The sequence below is a fragment of the Gadus macrocephalus genome, chromosome 1 (genome assembly GCF_031168955.1).
Source record: "Gadus macrocephalus chromosome 1, ASM3116895v1".
NCBI classification, from domain to species: domain Eukaryota; kingdom Metazoa; phylum Chordata; class Actinopteri; order Gadiformes; family Gadidae; genus Gadus; species Gadus macrocephalus.
This window is the reverse complement of record NC_082382.1, coordinates 17,364,350-17,385,558: the sequence shown is the minus strand read 5'-3', so window position 1 is coordinate 17,385,558 and position 21,209 is coordinate 17,364,350. Positions and strand designations below refer to the sequence as shown.

Genomic DNA, 21,209 nt, shown 5'->3' with positions numbered 1-21,209 from the left:
GACTAATTCTCCACCTGAATAGCAGGTTTATGCATTCCCTGTGACCTCATTTTTTAATAAGAAATGAAGCCACCTTATCACAATCTTATCAAAGCTTTTCAAAAAACCTTTTCTGAACGCTGATAATGCTGTTATTTAAAATGACAATTTCCCCAGCGTACATTTAGACAGCTTATCCAATGGGAAATATATGACAATAAGATATTCTGACACTGTGACAAGTCACTGCATGAAGCCAGTGTGTGGGCATCGCTAGTCCAATGTAGTCAGGTAATACTGGCGTTGGATGTGTCTTTGACAGCAAAAGCTTTGATAACCAACCAACCAACCCTCCTCCTCATACTCCTGAAACACAGATGCACGCCAAGAATATATTTGATACCCTTGGTTTGCATACCAGCATAAAACTCATCATTATCTCACTTTTCATACCGTGGGGCAAACATTACTCTTTAATCACCTTGGTGTTTGAAACCTCCACACACTCGGGACTCTCTCCATTGCAGTTCCATATGGATCCCAATCTCTCTCTCAGTCTCTTTTTCTCTCTCTCCCTCTCTTTCTCTCTCGTCATTTTCTTTCTTCCTGGCTTTATGACTCCCAATCCTCTCATACCACCATTCCCGTTTGATGGCTCTCTTTCTCTCTTTCTCTCCCTCACTCTCTCATTTTCTCACTCTTGCACTTGTTTTTTGATGACGGCCGGTATTTGAGTCTTGTGCCTTCTGTTCCACTTGTTGTGTCGATGCTGCTGCCTGGTGTCTTTCTCTTACTCCTCGACCTCCTCCTCCTCCTCTTCCTCCTCCTTTCTACCTCCTCCTCTTCCTCCTCCTCTACCTCGGAAGTCGGCCGACCTTAACGTACGTGTCTGCTCAGAAGTCTTCTTCTTTTATTTTATTTTTTACTTTGGTACAAATGCATACAGACAATGCTTTAAACTCCTCATCGACTTGCTGTCCTTGTTGCTCTCCTGCAATCTTCGCCTGATCCTCTTTCCCTAATTCCCCATCCCACCCTCGCACCCTTGGTTCCCTTGGGCCGTCCAAAACGACAGGACTTCCTGGGACAGGTGTACTGTACGCTGGGCGAGATCGTGGGCTCCCCTGCCAGTCGCCTGGACAAGCCCCTGGGGTAAGTTGGACTTCTTCTGGTTTCCGTTTCTAATTTGCTCCATGAGAACTTCCTGAGAAGTTTAGTATAGCTCAATGAAATACAGTCAGTACCCTGGGAGAGGAGTGTTAGCTCTGAGGTCAAACAATCATGGCTGAACTTGCTCCCAAAACATGGGGTAAACCAATGAGGTTTTATTGTGTAATCGGGGAGAAACTAAAACAACACTTGGACAATGTCCTCCAAATTCTTTCCTTTATGAGACTCTCTGGAACATTACATGTTTTTAGCACTTTCACTATATATTGTATTTGTTTGGGATGTAAGCCTGTGATAAACAGCCATCTCTGCGCTGCATTGGCTCTGTGAGATTAGGCTTGTGTGTGGTGGTACAGAGGGGGTAATTGAACATAACCGGGGGCTTCCTCAATGCAATTTCTTTCATTAGAGAGGCAATCTACCATGGGAAGTTGATAGAACTCAGCCGCGCCATAGCACCATACTAAGCCCTGCAGCCAGCCCAGAGTAATGTGCTACTTTCTGAGATTTGTATGTTTACAGTAGCTTATGAGTCTCAACAGAAGGAGTAAAAGAAGGACAACTGATGGATGTGTGTGTGTGTGTGTTGGATGTGTGAGTGGGTGAGTGAGTATGTGTGTTTGTGTGTGGGTGTGTGTGTGTGATCGAGTGATCATGTGATAGTTTGTGTCCATTCGTCTCTTTGTCTGCACACAGTACTATTTACTTTAAATAATCCAGGAAATGCCTTGGCTTCTTGCTCAAGGATGCAAGCAGTTACGTTGTGGACATTGAACCTAGATTCCTTTCTGTTGTGAGTCATGCGTGTGTTTTGTGTATATTTTAAGAGAGTTAGCATGGAGACATGCATAACACAACTGTGGAACTTTGAAGCTGTCTGGCAACTCAGTCAACTCTGTTTTCACTGCAGTACAGCTGAACAGAAGTGTTTTTCTGGCACTGCGTCTGTATGCCCTGCCAGAGAGACTCGCAGGGACGGGGGATTGTATAGCCGGGCGCCCTTCAGTGTTGAATAGGAGGATGCAGAGGACGAGAGGCTAAAGACGAAAGGCTGCCGACTCTCTGAAGTCAATCCATGGCAGGAGAAAGCTTAAGATCCTAAAAGGGTGTTATCCATGCACCACAAGAAGGTGACCCTCGCCTTAAATGACCACACCACAGTCCTTTTAGCTTTTGGTCGGTATCAGAGATTCTTTGAGAAAAGGCTGTGTGCGTGGCTGTATGGCTGAGACGAATATGAGTACCGTCGTGTCTGGGCTAGCATTCGCTCCTAAAACGTCCAATAGAACGTGTGGAAGAGCGGAGTGGAAGACATTACACCCTAATGCATTCCCTCAATCTGTTGTTGTAGTTGGAGTAGTTTAGTAATTTAGCAAATATCAACAGGACTCAATGTTTTGGCAAATGTGTATCTTCTTATTAAGGTGAACACTTAATAAGATAATATATGGTGACAACACTAAAATCCACACCCTTTATTAGGGTATGCTCAGAGTCTTCATCCAAGAGGGATTAACCAATAATGGTAAAGCCAAAATCACACCACTGTGAGTCATTAAAGCTAGCTATCTAGTTTTAGTATTCAACTGCTTACTGAATGGCTCTTAAGATGGAAATATATGATGCTGAAACAAATGCGATATTTCCTATACATGTTCCCTGCACTATCTTGAAATCGCCAGAACAATGCACAAATGCATCTTAGTTTGGGACGTCTCAGCGAATTTCAATTTCCAAGCAGCTTATCAACACAGGCAGACCAAATGGCCCCTGGCCACCAACAGATCTGCCAGTCGGAGCAACAGACCTGTGACACATCAGTGGCCGCAATATTTGTTGTTTAAGAGAATGCCTGGACAGCACTGCCATAGGGCGCTCCTCTGCGCAGTCATCGTAGTTATCCCGCCCCTGATTAGATAATCGGTTGTGATTGGCCCGGCCCAGGTCAGGTTTGCTGGAAATCTGGCTGAACGGGTGGGCGGCTGGATATGAGATGCATATGCATGAGCTCATAGATGTGTCTGGCTGAATAGCTGTAGGAAATATTTACACCCAGAAAATTGGTGCTTTACAGATGAATACACAAACACAAATATAAACCCCTGTTGTATTAAACTGTAGTGCAGCAGTTTCAACGGGTCCAAAGGAACCTTTTTTTCATTGTGTGGCCTTTTTTTAATATGCAGTACAAAACAGCATAAAATACTATGATAAAATTAAATGATCCTGTTTTTATGAACAACTATGAAATATGAACGACTTTTACAACACATCTCATTAAGTAGAAAAACCAATAAAGTACAAAATGCTGCAGAGTTATGGCTGTCAATGAGTCTCTCCATCGCCCTTCATGGATAATGGAGTTTACCCTCCCCCGCCCGCTCCCTTGTTTTTTATCTCATCGTTGATTGATCTGCAGTTGTCTAACCGCTATGGGCTTCACATCCTTCTCTATGCCCATGACAACCTGCCATTACAGCATATCCCTCTGAACTTGGGAGACGGAGGCACCGATCCACCATGGAAACGTGTTAGCCATGGCCAAATGAGTCCCAAGCCAAGCTTTAGCCTGCGTCCACTGACCTGTTTAAGATGCGAAAACAGAGCCTCTCTTTATGGCATGTCCCCCATTCATCCTCTCTCGTATTTCGATTAGGTATGCTCTCCCCACTTGATCTGCTTTTCTTCCTGTGTTCCCTAAGCGTCTTCTTTCAAATATTGATGTGCTCCTAATGTGCACTTATGTCCTCCCACACATAACGCATGTACACACGAGCACACACAGCCACACACACACGCATCCATGCACACACACACACGCACACACGCACACACGCACACACTCACATTGCACAGAGACACACAAACATACACACAGACACACACACACACACACACCCAAACACGCGAACGCGTTTATATACTATAATTGCCATTCCCACTGATGAACAGGAGATAGTTTGTTTTGCGTAATAGAGATAAATGTCAGGGCTTGAATTTCTTGTGGTTGATAAAGTGAGAACAATAAACACATTGCAAAGGGATAGGCTGTACATCTAGCATGTGTTTCAGAACATAATTAGACATATATGTCCCCGACATTTCTACCTGAGGAAGCAGCGAGACGTATGTGCAACATTACATGCATGTGGAAGACATATGTACATTAGAAAGGGAATGCTAATTGCAACTCAACTGATATGTTTTTGGCCTGAGGGGTAGAGGCAGGAGGGGTGGGGTGGTGAAGAAAGAAGAGTGTGTAGGTAGAATGAGAACCGGGTTCATTACGCTGATGGCAGTAACCTTTCCCATGGACGTAAGGAGGATATTACAGCACACATCGGAGAACAGCAGAGCAACATTACCATGTCAAAGCCATTACCCATTATGTGTCCTACATCTTGGTGAGTGCCACCACCGCCGGGGTGGTGGCACTGCGGCTACAACCGCCACCGGCCAATGGGAATAGGGTCCATAAAAATACAGGACATGTCGATTGTAACATGAATGATATGGCTGGCTGATGTACATGGACTATACATTGCATTCATGCTGGTATAGTCTTCACTGCATTGCAGAAGAACATACTGTAGAAACAGCATTCAAAAGAGTAGGTTGGTTTCACTCTATGTATAGTGGCGGAATATGGCGTTCACTTGATTGAAGTGCAATCAGATATTCTTCAGTGGAGTTCAATCTATTTCTCGCACTCTTGATGACTTCCGCTCTGCAACTCTCACGGCATGTCGGACTCCGTTGATTGGTTTCTTCGGATAGACGCTTGAAATAGAGCTGGGGGCTTTACCGATACCCCCGCACTACACAAACAACCTGCCCCCGTCTCTTTGAACCAGGGGGGCCTTTGGGAGATTGTGTATCATGCAATTCCCATGCAATCTAGCATCTCGTGCAATTTAATTGATGGCAGGCCCCATTACCCTGAGTGTAGTATGCACCGTGTAAGGCTGGGGGTATTAGGACGTTAAAGCCCTGACTTAACACAGGAGTCTCCAGTCATTCCGGTGAGCAGAGCTGGATTACTCAGAGGAGAGTAGAGCGGTGCCGAGTGCTGTTTTCCATCACTAACCATTAGTTAAAAAGTTGTTGTTGGTTACTGTTGTGATCATACTCTCAAGATGAAAAGGTATGACACATATTCGAATGATGGTTTCTGGGCGAAAGACACTCGTGGAATGTTTCTTTCCAAGGTTATTTTGATGAGGAGAGGATCCATCCCCCGATGTCTCTGTGTGGTATTTGGATGTTTGTTGCAGGCGTTTGGTGGTAGAATTTTAACTCAGAACATTTCATGGAGCCTCCAGTTATTAGCATTTTTTTCCCTCTGGACGCCATGCAATTACAACATTCTGCTGCCTTGCTTAATGTCAATTTGGACTCCGAGGCCAACACCACGAATCTTTGACTCATAGTACCCGCTGTGCTTAGGTAACGGAAAACACTGCAACCTTGCTGAGAGCACTATAATCATCCCTATTCAATGCACGGGGATTTGTTAGGATCCCCTTTGATTCCGAAATATGCAAATGAGACAGCTTTTGCCAGCACTGCCCACAAAGCAAACTAACTACCCTACAACCCGGCTCCCCCCGCATGGCTGAGCAAATCTACCGGTTCGCCTCTTCACAATGCAGCTTTTAAACGTTTTATTATTCAACTCTTGGGAGATTTTGTCTCCACACAAAACCTCCCAGGCACAGAAGAACTATCTACCTGTTGGTTTATTTCATACAGCCTACAATGCATGCAGGGTAATGTATTGGAGGCACCTCAGACAGATAACACTGAGAAAACATTTATAATAGTACTGGCTAGGGCTGCAGTAGCAGCACCAAGGACAGGCGTTTATGCAGTAGATAACCATAGTTGATTTGTTTTGCACCCCGGGCAGACAGCGTTCAGTCATCATGCTGTCGTTTACGACGGCTATCACCATCCAAGGTCGGGCTAGGCCTCCCCTGGTGGCCCACAAAAGACTGACCAGCCCACCACAACAACTCAATAGGGATGAGCGATATACATTTTTTAAATGCCTCCCCAAAACATCAAGGTTTACGAATCAATTGTCAAAAAATAAAAAAACTCTTAAAATGAAGCGAGGGTGCACCTGTCTTGAGCTGCTGCACTCTGTTCTGCCACAGGGTGGTGAGTATGACGAGCCGTTTCACCGGGAGATGGAGCGACGTAACCAGCCAGATTGAGAAGAGCATAAGCATCGTACTTCATGTTTTTTCTCCATATTCTGCTTGCATGAGGCATAATGACATAATTAGTTGTGCTAATTTAACTGATGGGAGTTAAAAAGGAATCCACAAACTCTTTATACCTTGCGTTTATCAATGTTACATAGCCTAAGCACATCTTGAAAACAGAGCCATAGAGGTAGGGCTAATTTGGGGGAAAAAAGAAAATCCCTCAAACACAGTTTTCCAACATTAATCTTATTCGTTCAGTCCTTCACCATCTCACGGTGATGGTAAATGCTGCCATTTTAGTGCTGTCGCTATGATAGGCTTGTGCGTGCCTGGTGCTCAAGCCCATCCCACTGGATTGGCTGACGTCAGTTCCGATTCCCTAGCCTGAAATTAATCAAGTACGACCCCAGTTCAATGGCTGTTATGAACAAAGTTGAACAAATAGAGATGGTATTAAAGTGGCACCTTCAAATTTTGATACGACCATGGTATCACTGCCTGAGTATATCTGAATACCGTTGAACCCCACCACTCAACCACATGATCTCCCCTTGTTGCACCCCTTCACCCTCTGCCGCTATTTCGCCCAGCAGCCCAGAACGGATCGTTCCAGAGGAACGCTTTGATCTATCGATGGGCCTAACTGCTATAGCAGAGGAGGTCAAGGCGACATTGTCTCTAACGAGATCACAGATATGAATTCCATCACTCGCAGCCTCAGTGGGCACCAAGTGAGGACACCACCCCCTCCCCAACCCCCTTACCCCCTGCTCGCTCCTGCATGGCTTCCCATCCTGAGACTGTGAGGAGATGAGGGGGGACAGGCTTGAGGTTGTGACACTGCAGGGGTAATAAGGATGTACCGTGTCGAGATGCTCATGGCTCTTGGCTTGCATTAAAGATAAAAATGTTCTGTTCTTAAAGAGGGTGACTTCGTGAATGGGAAGCTTGTTACCTACTTTAAAAGTTCGATTTAATTTGATGGCTACAGAGAGAGAAAGAGTAAAAGGGAAGTTAGGGAACCTTGACGACTTAGTATAATTTCAGTGTTTTGGAGAAACCGAAGGGAAAGGGCAACGTGTTATTGTTCAGCATCTCATTCTCGCTGTAAAATGAGTTGTTTTTCAATAGCCGCAGGTGGCTGATGAGCCCCTTGTTTATTTGGATGAGCAGAAAACCACACATCATTAACATGCTCAATAAAGCAATATGATAATTTCATGTAATAAAAAAGGCGAAAAAAATGGAATAAATCAATTGCTTTAATGTAAAACAAAGCATTATTACACTAAATGAGCAGAACATGGAAACACTAAAACAAAACGAAACCGGGCTGGTGGCTCACAACGAGGACATCCCAGGCAGCGCTGCAATATTGGAATATGAAACGCAGTGAGAATCATTGCTTTAATATGATCTCATCAAAGTGGCAGTATCACGGTAAACATAGTAAAACATTGAAATGTATTATTCAACTGACACTTGGGACGGCGAAATATCCCTATATTCAGTTCCCCCAGGGGGGTTGAAAGAAATGGTAAAAAATCTGCATATTTTACTGCCTCACTCTGTCTTTACTGTTTTATCATTCACACAATTATCTTTTGCAACTATCTGCATTTTTCACACCAGCCTGTACGCTTTACTTCTTCATATTTCCGGTTGCAACAGCGACAAGCTTCATCAATCTGGGAACAAGCCCGCCTGCGGCCTCATACCGCTGGGACGTCCTCGCGTTAGGTCTCCTCTCTCAGTGGCACCGCGGTGACAGCCATCATCCTCTTCCTCTTAGGGCGCTATTATGGTGACGCTCACGTTCTCCCGTTTCTGTTTTGTCACCTGGCTGTGTTTGGCATCTGCGTGCGTTGCGAGTGCTTATCTGTGTATGAAGATCAAGGCGGCCCTGGTATCAATCCCCACAGAGTGTTGGCAGCCTAGTCTAATCTGTTTAACTAAGATCTGCCGGGTGATTCTTTAGTTTGAGGCTGGCCCATGGCCATGTTCTGGCCATGGCCTGCTCTCAGGCTCGGTTACACTCCAGTTGGTTGCAAAAGGTTCAGTGGATTCGCTGACCTGCTTTGAATGGGGCCGAAATAAAAAGCTTTTATCCACTTTTTATGAGCAAAAAGCTACTCTGTATAAAAAACGAACTAATATTAGTAGTCATTTTTGACGTATTACCTTGTAGTGGTCAAAGGCATCGTTAAACAAAAATAATTGGCCACAATGGGTTCAGAAAGGAAAAAAAACGTTTCAAACCAAAAAAGCGTGGATGGCATTCCTATTAGCCACTGCGGTAATAGGCCTGCCACATTGAGGCACGGTGAAATATCAAAGGCATTCCACATCCCAATGACCTGCGTCCAGCCCCGTCAGTTGCCGTATTCTTCCTCTCGCTGCTTTGATTGCGTTGGCTTCCATTCACCTCTCGACATTGGCCGGTAATGGTAATGGAGGAATAGGAGGGATTCAGAATCCTTATTTTATTGTTATAGTAACTCCCCACAGAGCTCAATCTATAGAAGACATAAATCTAGAGGTCGTAACAACCATATTGTACTTCCTTGTTATACGAAGACATTAAGATTGTAGCTGGGTTCGGCACTGCTGAAGAAGAGCTTGAAGGATTGAGGCTTGAATTGGCTTTCTGCTTGAGAAAATAGCGCCTCTGTTTTCTGCTGTTTTCGGAACTTTATCTAAATAAAGATAAACAAGCCATACTCAATCAAAGTAATAGTCCAATTATATATGTAATAAATCCACTATTTCCCCAAATGACAATTCCCAGGTGCTTAAGCAACAATCAACTCAGTTATGAGTTACATTATACTGCAGAGTATCCCTCCTCTCCTCCTCTGGCCATGGTGGCTCATCATGCTATAATTAGCCTCCATCCCTTTTTCTTCTTGTCGATACTACTGACGTTTTTTTGGACGCTAAGGGCTTCTGTGCTACTGCAGTGCGGGAGCTAGCTTGACGGACATACTGCTAATATGCAAACAGAAAGCCAATACGAGCCAAAACAGGTCTTCATGGACATCTCCTGGCGCCCATCTGGTTGGCGCCATATGCCGCAGCGTTAGTGGCGGGCCAGGGACGGCCCTGGCGGACTGTATGAGTTATGAAGCCCCTTTCCGAACAGTGTGTGTGTGTGTAGCATACTGTGTAAGTGCTTTCCCCTCAGCACCTGTGTGTTCCCAAGGACCTGACGGTGGACATGTTGGCATTCCTCCCTGGAAGCCTAGAAACCAACTGGGCGATGACTGGCCGTTATCAGCCTCCTTCAACAGGAGAACCTCATCAAAAAGCAATTCAATTCCATGCACTTAACTCCCTGAAACGACAAGCCATTAGGGCTGCTGCATAATGAGCCTTCTTTCCTCTGGCGGTGTTGGCTGCCATCACATATCAAGTGTTCAAATACTCTGAAAGTGTAAACAACTTGGAGATAGAGCGGTTGATTATTCAGTCTGGATATTATTCCGCAGGACCTACGTTTTAAATCTCTGTATAAGGGTTACATAATTAATATCATCCTTTCACATGCTGTGTCGGCGAAGGACATAATGGGCACAGTTAAACTGTGCAGAAGTAATGATGTATATCAGCTGCAAAAACAGCCCGCCCCAAAAAACTGTGTGAAACCCAGCCATCGCTGTCGCTGTTCGTGTAATTCAGTGTGTCTGTATGTGGCACAAGTTAGGGTACAGTGTGTGGAAATAGGGCGCACATGACCAATTGATTGAGCTTGGGACTCACTAACTTGCCACTTGCCACTGGTTCCTTCCAGCACCAGTAGTGTGGAGCCGAGTCGTCTTGTACATAATGGATAGGAGAAAGTGGCAGCTCCGTTTCATAGGCTTTCATCATCAAAGTGTTTCCCATTGAGGCCTCCGTCTCCGAATGGGACTGTGGCGAAGGGACCCCCTCGATAGAGGGGGTGAGAAACTCCAAATCCACTCCCACCTCTCTGGGCTGGAGCCGCTGCCGCCCTGGCACTGTTCAAATTAAATGTGTTTCTGAGTTTAGTGTAAGTGTCTGCGAATGTGTGTGTGTGTGTGTGTGTGTGTGTGTGTGTGTGTGTGTGTGTGTGTGTGTGTGTGTGTGTGTGTGTGTGTGTGTGTGTGTGTGTGTGTGTGTGTGTGTGTGTGTGTGTGTGTGTGTGTGTGTGCGTGCGTGCGTGCGTGCGTGCGTGCGTGCGTGCGTGCGTGCGTGCGTGCGTGCGTGCGTGCGTGCGTGCGTGCGTGCGTGTGTGCGTGTGTGTGTGTGCATGTTGGAATCCAAAAAGATCGTCTAGAAGCCAAACCCTGGTATCGTCTCTCTGAGAGGAAAATACAAATGAGTCCGCTGTGGTGAACGTGTCTCTGGGTGAGATTGACCTGCGGTCGTCTCGCGGCCCGTCTCCTGGTAGGTAATGGCACTCGTGCTCCCTGGTGACCTCGTGAAGATGACTTGACCCTGGGATGGGCACCAGCTACTGTCCCCGAAGGTTAAGGGCGCCTCTGGTCCTTTTGAGCATTAATCATTCTGGGCCATTGGAGGAGGTGTCTGGGAGAAAGACATCAATATTTCAAGGATAATTAATTCACCATAAGATTGCTCTCCAAGGAGCGTGAGGAGAATTAAAGACTGAAGAATCCTTGTCAATCCTAAAACCACCATGGCCCTTATATAATATACCATACCACCACCACATTGTACACCCATATTGAGTTGGTTTCTCACAGGCATTATGAGATATAGAGTACAGTAGGGTTTCGATTGAGTATCGATCATGTACACTCACTCAACAGAGGTGTATTGAAAGCTGAATTTGCCTTGTTGTTGAGTTTTTCCACTTGGAATAGGACTGGTGATACCCTGAGGGATATAAAACCAAACTTAATGAAGAGACACAACTTATCCTTCCTCAATTGACGAGTGTTGATTAGAAAACACGCACACACACACACACCCCCACACACACAGACACACACACTTACACACACACAAATCCACACACACACGCACACACACACCAACACACAGATATTGAATTGCTCTGATGCTCCACTGCTTGATCTTTAAGTGCAGCAGCGCCTCTCCATTAGGCATGGGGCTCTGTGATCCTCCCAGTAGAGCCAGTGGGATCCCTGGTCGCAGCGGGACGCACACTCAGCAGCACGGCTGACCTACTAATCGCTATGCTCTCCTGCTAAGTCCACGGCATTTCCTCCTTGATCTCCCAGATATGACAGGGCTGGCAGCACCTGGACAGCTCGCCTATGATCTGGAAGTAGATATCCTCTGCTCTTGCAGTCTTTTGCGAGAGCAAGGCGGACATGAAGCAAGTCAGGTCCGGAACATAGGCAGCAGCAGCAGTACAGAGATTGAACTGTTCTGCCCCTCAAATAATGCAGAGTTACATTAAGGCTAAAGTGATGGCGTCTCTCCGTGTGATCTTTTTGTTGAGTCACGGCATGGGCCAAGAGGAGGGATGGGAGCAGAAGGCAAAGATGCAGGACTGGGTACAGGAAATCCAACAATAACAAGGGACACAGGCAATATTATGTTTGAAAAATGTGTTTTTGAGGTCTCCCTGAAGTTGTTGCAAAGGATTATCTAATTTGTAAAAACTGCACTGTCCGCTCGATTAGAGGTTATTTTTGGGTTTGATTTATGCATGGTTCGATGACCCCATTACAACTAAATGTGAGAATAAATGAGTTGAAGATTCAGTCAGTTGCAAAAGTTGAAGATATATAAAGCATTCAACGCTTCTCTGGAAGCTGTCAAAGTTGTTTTCTATCTGCATTTCCTGCCGTATTGAATAGCCATTCTTTAAATTCGTTAGTAATCATCTCACAATTGTATGCCACTTAAAACCGTTCTTTCCTTCTACCTGTGGTAAGCAGAATAAAAATAGCTGCTCACATTGCGTAAGGAAACCTGGTTGCCATCTTGCCACTCAGGTAACACCGTTCCAATGAGCTGACGTTGTGATGTCCCTTGTTTTTCTTGCAGGGGCATACCTGGCAAAGCATGCGGAACCATTATCTTGTCAGCGGAAGAGCTGGGAAACTGTAGAGTAAGTGTGTCAGCCGCCTGCCGTCTACCTGTCATCGTACGCCGTCACTCCCTCATATTATGTAACCAAGTACGCCAGTGATCTCTGGACTAGCCAGCTGAAATGAGCCACTTAAAGCCCTTATCTTCCAGAATGTGTTCCCCTTTGTATGTGTGAAGCTGTTGTGCCGATTACATCTCCTGAAAATATAATTGTGTCGTGTTGTTGGGAGCAGACACGCTAGGAGTTTTTAAACGGACACCCACGTTCACCCCAATCACTGGATCACACGCGCTCTCTGCTGTGGCGGGGTGGTTTCATCCATGAATCAGTGTTAATAGCCCCGTGCCCCAGCGCCTCCCATCGGCTTCTTCTGTGTGCTGCTAAATGAAGACAGTAAATAATCACGTTATGGTGCTTTCACCAGAGCACGGGGAAGGAAGGAAGACTTATTGGCCAGAACAATTCGTGTCTCCCTCCGGGGTTGTAAAGCAAGCCATTGAGCTGCAACGGCCGCATTAATGTTTTATGCCATCTAAAAGTCCCCCGTCCCCCCCCCCCCCTCCCACCTCACATACACATGCACACACACGTCAAAGCTTGATTACATTTCTATATGAGTCAACATCTTTTCATGATCACTGCATTTTGGTTGTATTTTTTTCATACAGTTTTATGCTGAAGCGTGTAAAAAAATTGGATAACTGATGACTTAAATAGTTTTCCTTCTTGACCCTGAAATTGACGTGGCCCACAGCTAACGATGGCTCCACTATTAGCCTTTATTGATAATTAATGGCGGCTGTACTGCAGTTGAGGTGTTTTTGCTTACAAACGTGTGTGTAATGAAGGGCTTGCTGGGGGTCAGGTCTGGCCATGACACACAGAGTTGGCACCAATCACTAGAAAGCACAACTTCAATCTGGAACAACAAATATTGTATCATGGCCAAAAGGGATTATTTCCTCTCTCCCCAACCTTCAAAATAAATAAACAAAACAACAAAAGCTGTCAGTAAAAGTAACATTCCAGTGACTTGTATGTTCGGAGATACTATAGTCCTCTTGGGGATATATTTCTATCTGTAAGACATCTGTGGGACCTGCCTTTCCCCGAGGTAAACACAGGTATCGTGGTTTGGAAGCCGCTGAAAAGCAGGCCAGTGTGCGGCGCGGATTGCGAGTCACTTGGGGAAGCTGTTCAGAGGGGCACTGGCGGTGGAGGGGGGGGGGTCCTTCACCTTAGAGGGGGATTTGCTACGTATCATTAGACAGCAGGAGAAGCTCCAGCCCCAGCCCCAGTCCCAGGGCGGATCAAAGCCCCCCTCTTGGCTGTCGTTATCTCTGGCCCGTATACCGTGGGCCGTGGGCACCAGGCTTCACTGGCGGGTTGGCGGGTAGGCTGGCCGGCTGGCCGAGCTGGCTCCTTGATACTCGTCGTCTACTCACAGGTCTGCTGCCGTTGCTTGCGGCGGATTCAAATGCAAGCAGAGCGTGCTGCAGTGTTCGCGTGGCAGCGGGGGAAACACAGGGGACTTCATCCCCGGTCTGGTTATGCATTCAGTGCAGAGGCCGCCTGGCCGAGCATCTGGCAGACCGGCGGCCTGGAGAGAAGGGCAAATGCATATGGTCAGCAAAATCAGGCGTGGGTGTAAAAAGTCAATAGTAACTAATTTCCCGGTTGATACAAATGCACTCAGGTGCTATGGACTCAAGTGCGGTAACAGAATCATTGTTAATCACCTTCATCCACTGTATTGACATTGGTCTGTTGGTGTGGCTGGGGACCTTGCATTGCTCAGCATGAAGAAGATGACTGCTAATGTGGAAACAGCTGACTTTGGGCCAGTGTGCACGAGTTTGTCCCTACAATGGTGAAGAGGAAATGATCTCTGATCCTATTAGGAAGTCTATGCAATAGTTAATCAAATAATACGTTTATACATCGCCCCCTCTCGTCCCTCTTGTTTACATCTTTCCGAAAATTCACCATTAACACACAGAATGGATGAACTATTTATGTCGTTAACATGTGAAAGTCTCCTGTTCTTCCTGTTCATTTGCTCCATTTCCCCCAGTGCTGAGGCCGCCAAGAGCCCTCTAAGCAGCCCTGTCTGGGGGTTCAGAACCCCCACTGGAGGAGGTGAAATGAAACACCCATCATCCCAAGTGGGAGGATTATGGTTCCTCCTTCTTCACCGTTCCTTGGAGATATAACTATATATATTGAGAGAGAGACATAGAGCGAGAGAGAGAGAGAGAGCGAGAGAGAGAAAGAGAGAGAGAGAGCGGAGAGAGAGAGAGAGAGAGAGAGAGAGAGAGAGAGAGAGAGAGAGAGCGAGAGAGAGAAAGAGGGAGAGATAGTGAGAGGGGGGGGGGGTAGAGAGAGGCAGTGTGAAGCAGTGAAGTGAGGACGTGGTACATGTGCCTAATGGAGGCCTTTTACACACCCTATTTCCGTGACAGCGTAATTGTGCAGTCTGTGTAATAACAAAGACGGACGGTGCTGGAAACTGATTCTACTGAGGTTTTTGCAGAGTTTAGATATGTAATTTGTGGTAATTTTCTGAATTCATAAAATAAACCGCACTAGAATCAGGGGGAGAATACAGACAAAATAACATGGTTATGGCAGTGTATCAAGGGAGTAGGCAGTGCATGTTTCGCCACTGCTTAGAAGGAACAGTATTATTTGGTTGTTGAAACCACACATAACCGTAGTCGCCTGGTGTTGGTGGGAAAACGAAAGCTGAGAAACCACATGCCCTGCCCCATTTAATCAGAGCGCACTGTTTTCAATCAACTCCCCACTTTGTTTTTCTTCTGATGACAATTCTTTTGATCGGATAAAACCATCAAATCACAGCCGCTCCGTATGAACTTGACACTTCAATCCACAAGTTCTGGATTCTCTCATACCACTCTCATACTTACATAAGAAAACAGAGTATGAGCAGAGTCTGCTGTTGATGTCTTCAGAGAAGGTAGATGGGGGGGGGGTTGTATAGATGAAGGTTAGAAGAACGATCTGCAAAACAAGCCCGCTGGGGTCGCCGCAATCAATGTGGTGGTCCTACATATAAACTCCACTTGCCCACTCCAGATTCACTCTTAATTTAGATTCAGCATAAGGCTTGGTCCTCGGTACCAAATCGCAGTGGGACTCCCAAGAGAGGAGAGAGGATACACAGCTCTTTCTTCCACCCGTGTCGGCCGATCGAACGGCGTGCCCTCTGACTAAACACCACTCCACCTCAGCTCACAATGCCAGGCAGACTCCCAGGGACCCCCCCCCACCCACCCACCCCTTACATGTTCTTGTGTGCTCTGTGTATTCAGATGGAGTGTAGTTCTTCACAAAGTAGTGTTAGAATAGGAGGAGGAGGAGGAGGAGGAGGAGGAGGAGGAGGAGGAGGTGGAGGAGTGAGCCATATTGAATTCCCTGCTGAGTTTCCCTCCGGTGCAGATGTTTATCTGCACTCTAATGGTGTGCAATGAATCAACAATGCTTTCCCCTCTCCCTCTCTCCCTGTCTCTGTGCTCTCCGACACATCCCAACACCTTGACCACAGGGAGAGAGTGTGAGAGAGAGAGAGAGAGAGAGAGAGAGAGAGAGAGAGAGAGAGAGAGAGAGAGAGAGAGAGAGAGAGAGAGAGAGAGAGAGAGAGAGAGAGAGAGAGAGAGAGAGAGAGAGAGAGAGAGAGAGAGAGAGAGAGAGAGAGAGAGAGAGATGGGGAGAGCAAGCGAAAGAGAGAGCAATAAAGTCTCTGCCTTCATTGTCCTTGTAATGGCAGTGCACTGCGAAATGCAGACCCAATGAGTGTAATTATGGTAATGCCACCCTTTATAATGTATAATTAGCTCCTCACACACCCTCCACATCCTCTTTCCTCTCATACGAGAGGTTTCACAATCTAATTCAGAGCCTTTTGTACACGTTATTATATCGACCCATGATTATGCGGCATACTTTACATTAGATATCTCTTGTCTGAGCAACTGCATAATAGATACAAATGTTAAAATATTTTCCTGTTTGCTGATTTCTTTGGGATATCAGCATGAAAAAGAGGAGTGCCAGTGTAGATCAATGATAGTTGTTTTAGATAATCCTTTAGTTTATATTTCTATGTATATATTTGCATAAAGAGAGTATGTCATAGAAAACCAATGAAAGAAAACACTTTAAAATAAATGTCCTCTAATTGAAAAGGCATCCTTTTAGACCCTAATTCAGATTTTCTCCCATTCTCCCCTTTTCTCTAATTTTCTGTCACTGTCTCTCTCTCTGTGTCTCTCTACCTCTCTCTCTGTGTCTCTCTACACCTCTCTTTGTGTCTCTCTACCTCTCTCTCTGTGTCTCTCTACACCTCTCTTTGTGTCTCTCTACCTCTCTCTGTGTCTCTCTACCTCTCTCTCTGTGTCTCTCTACCTCTCTCTCTGTGTCTCTCCACCTCTCTCTCTGTGTCTTTCTACCTCTCTCTCTGTGTCTCTCTACCTCTCTCTCTGTGTCTCTCCACCTCTCTCTGTGTCTTTCTACCTCTCTCTCTGTGTCTCTCTACCTCTCTCTCTGTGTCTCTCTACCTCTCTCTCTGTGTCTCTCTACCTGTCCCTCTCCACTCAAGGACTGTGCAACAATGAAATTCTGTGCCAACAAGCTTGACAAGAAGGACTTCTTTGGCAAGTCAGACCCCTTCATGGTCTTCTACAGGAGTAATGAAGACGGGACGTGAGTTTCTCCTCCTCAAAGAATGAATGTTCTGTTGAAAAGCCAACGTGAGATTTAGCGTTGTTGCAGACCCTATTGAGAACACTGGGGAAGAATCAGTGGTTGGTTTGTGTTGAGGAAACTGTTGTGCTTTCACGTCATCAGGTTTACGATCTGCCACAAGACGGAGGTGGTGAAGAACACCCTGAACCCACTGTGGCAGCCCTTCTCCATCCCCGTTAGAGCCCTCTGCAACGGAGACTATGACCGGTAGGACACCAGTAGAGGCCCTCACACACACACTCAAAGGCACTCACACACACAGGCACTCACACACACAAGCACTCAGGCACTCTCTCACACACACACACACACACACACACACACACACAATTGCACACACAATTGCACACAGGTACAGTACTGTTCCCCCATGACCCATGAGAGTTTTGATCTGTGGTGTAATCAGACTGAGATGGGATGGGCTCAGCAAACTTAGACATCATCGATTTTCCTCCCGTTATTTTATCTGCCGCTCCAATAGAGAGTTATTACGGGCCTATTTTGGAGAAGCTGCCAGGCGTGCCGGGCTGCTCATTGATTTGTCCACAACTAGCAATAGCTTTTCAGCGGGGGAATCTGCTATCTTATCTGGATCTCAGCGGAGCAAGGGGCCAAGTGGGACTGCTGACAAGCTGCAAAGCTCCGGGCAGCACTATAAACCCAGGTGAGAGAGTGGACCGACAGGGAGGGAGGAAGACCAGTAATATATCGCCCATACGTTGTTATTGGAGAATAACATCAGAGGTCCGCCCTATGTAGTGCACGTTCAAGTGTTGGAAGTGCACACATGGACAGGTCAACTTGTGCAAGTTGGATATGTGTGGGCAGGGGCTGTACTGGGAAAGGAGTTCAGGCCAGGACTGACCCACTGGGACGGGACCGGCCGGGGGCGAGGTTTATACATGAACGTCAGATACATTCTTGTCCTGGGCCGCCTCACTGCTGCGCATTTCTTTTGCACTGGTTCTAGATTATTAACACGCATTAACTAACGTAGTCGTGATTCGCCAGTGAGCCAAGACCCGGAACACTTACCCAGCCCAATCTCATGTTCACCCGCACGACTGTTACAAAGAGAGGGCTTGTTAGGAGACAGAACGGGGTGCAAAAACATAAGAGAATCTTTGACGACCCACCAGCCCACCGATGCGGCGGCCCGCCGGGATTTGTCCCTTTGTGCCACCACTGTGCGTGGGTGTTCTTACAAAACCCACTTCAGTCATGTGTGTATAAAAGCCGAGAGAGCTTGCAGTGCAGAACTATTCAAACAACCCCCCCCCACACACACACACACACACACACACACACACACACACACACACCACCGGGGGTGCGGCTCTTGATGTCAGCACAGGTTGTCCGTACTGATAGCGTCTGGGCTCACCTGCCCGCTGAACCTAACTGGGTCAGACAGATGGACCGGTAGCCTGAACACCTGCTCATTCTTCCTCCCGGACGCGTGACAGCTTAATGTGTGTGAATACAAGTGTCCCACCCAGTTTCAGTCTGGCATCTTTTATTTATCTGGAGCAAGGTTTTTGTCTGCACTACATTCCCTCTCCAGGCTTTCAGGACCATATGATTCAATGTATTTTTGATATATTTATTAAAGAATGAAGTGACAAAGGTTACAGAGCATCGCAAGGTCTGTAATTTATCCTGACATTTCGGTGTCGAGGGAAACGTTTTAATTGGGACCTATGGGGGGTTTGCGGTATTGGACTCCAGGTCTCACGAGGAATGCTTTAATACTGTTGGGCTGCAGACCTGAATGGCGGGCACAGCTCGGAGGCCCGTGATGAAATGCATTGATGAATGCATTTTGTAAAATAAAGGCAAAACATTTATTTTGATATCTTGCCGATTTGCAGATGGACTGCCGGAGGTTATTCAATTTGCTTTTCCATCTTTGTTTTGACTGGCTCCTTCTATTCTGAGCCTGCTAGTGTCTCTCCGGTTGGATTTTGTTCTTAGCTTGATTGATTCTTGGGAAGGGAATGAGTCAGGGGGTTGATCCTTCACTTTCACAACATCCCTCACTTTCACAAAACCCTGGCTTTTAGAATTGTTCCTTCGATTTCTGTGTACGTTTCTATCGAGTGAAGAAACCCATAAAACGATTGGTCCTACAGTCATGCTTAGTACGCATATAGAGTACGCTGGATTTTAATGTTTTAATCATTTCAATTTTGTGAAATGCATATGCTCCTTGCCCCATTATGCACATTTGGTTTGCAAATGGGATTAACAGATAAAGTATGAAAAAAAAACAAATCAATGAACAAAAAAAGTCCCCATGATTAAAAAAAGCTATTATATATCCAAAGGAATTGTTAACAAGGAAAGATTGGTAAATCCATTGTGTTCTACAGTACAATAAATATGATGACTTAATTAGTGTGTGCATAATGAGAAATTTTCCCTTGCTATAGTGTAGATTCTCTACCTAGAAAAAAACAAAACGTAATGTATTCTAAATTGAATAATCAAACTTTGCATAACAGACTGGTTTGAAAACACTTATTATTTTATTTTAGGTTTGGTTCTCTAGTTCCTTACAATACAATGTCTGAGCACCGTCGAACAAACAGCATATCCAAAACACTTGACAAAGTCAAGAAACACAAGCGCGAATTAACGGAAAACACCAACGTAAAAGCCACATCACAAAAGCAAACACCACAACATCACAGAAGTCGACAATGAAACGCACCGAGTCTTATTGACAGCGGACTATTGTTGCCTACACCTGTGGGTGAGGAAAGTTTTTTTTTGTGGAGTCAACCTGTATTCTGAATCTGCATCATGCGGTTTGTGTGGCAAGAACATCACATTCCTGTACGATGCCGATCAGCCTGGAACAAGTGAAGGTTGATTTTCTATATTCTTTTTCTAATGGTTTAGGCTAGGGGCATATAATAATAGTCCACTGGAAAGGATGGTTGGCCGGCCTACTGTTGCCTCTCACTCCGTTATGGTGTGGCTTTTGCATTTGTGTTGTGTAATTTGCATTTGCGTTTCCCTTTTATGTGCTTGTGTTTTTCAGATTTGCAAAGCGTTTTGGTTATGCAGTTTGTTCGACACAGCTCAGCCACTGTATTTTAATTAGACTGCAGTTCAACGACAATTTCCTAACATAATATCTCTGATTCACTTCATCTACATATTCAATTTCATGCCAAGTCAAGACTGCCGATAACGAAAGGCACTTGCTTTTAGTTTAATTTACTCTAGCCTTAAGTTTACTTTGATACTTACCACACGGTGTACAATATAGTTCTCTACGTTTCCTCAACATTGAATGCTTATTATTATATGTAGCTGTGCATATTTAGCATTGTATAACTTTGAGTGCTGAAAGATTGAGATCAGCTCGAGGTGGCTCTGAGCTCCCCCTCAGAAGTAAAAGAAGATCCTTCCCTCCCTCCTTTTGTGAGGGATCATCTATCCATCACTTTTTGGGGGAATCTAAAATTAGATGCCTTTTTTGCCCTGCAGGGGTTGGTGTCTATCTCTCAGTCAGCATAACACGCTCTGTTCTGCAGCTTAATGCAAAAGAGAGCATAGTCTTCTATTCGGGAATAGAAGAGAGACATATTTTGCATCTTATTACTTATTACATTGCTACTTACACTGGGGTTATCATGACAATCCTCAAGTTAACATGAGTACCCGGTGGCTATAATCAGTTTATGGGACTCTCAATGGGCTCTACCTTATTGGTTTAAGTAGATCCTTTAAATGTGAGCTGTACATGTTATTTTTTATCTACATTGTGATATATTTGCAAACTCACTTTTAATTGCTTCTGTAACAGCTGAAGTTTAAGTGGAAGTCATTTTTGTTCTTTCTTTCTTTCTTTCTTTCCCCCAAAACACCTGTGACTAATACTCATACATGTACATAGAGAAACTGAAGAGGTGTTGAAGCGTAATTGCGCTGATTTAATGAAGTGCTGAAGTGTTGACGAATGTTAATGGCTTGTTTTCTCTGTCAGGACTAACCCACTCAGCCAGAGAGCAACAGCACCT

The 21,209-nt window shown here is 45.5% G+C and overlaps 1 protein-coding gene across 2 annotated transcripts in view; it reads left to right on the top strand.

Annotated features, from left to right (window-relative positions):
- Positions 1-21,209, top strand: part of cpne5a (copine Va) — a 65,174-nt gene that overhangs the window by 18,524 nt on the left and 25,441 nt on the right. The window contains exons 6-10 of one of the 2 annotated variants that reach the window (XM_060050681.1): positions 846-860; positions 1,055-1,131; positions 12,366-12,429; positions 17,033-17,136; positions 17,281-17,385. In XM_060050681.1, the coding sequence (XP_059906664.1) occupies positions 846-860; positions 1,055-1,131; positions 12,366-12,429; positions 17,033-17,136; positions 17,281-17,385 (365 nt within the window). The remainder of the gene's footprint in view (positions 1-845; positions 861-1,054; positions 1,132-12,365; positions 12,430-17,032; positions 17,137-17,280; positions 17,386-21,209) is intronic. The other variant, XM_060050686.1, reaches the window with a different exon arrangement.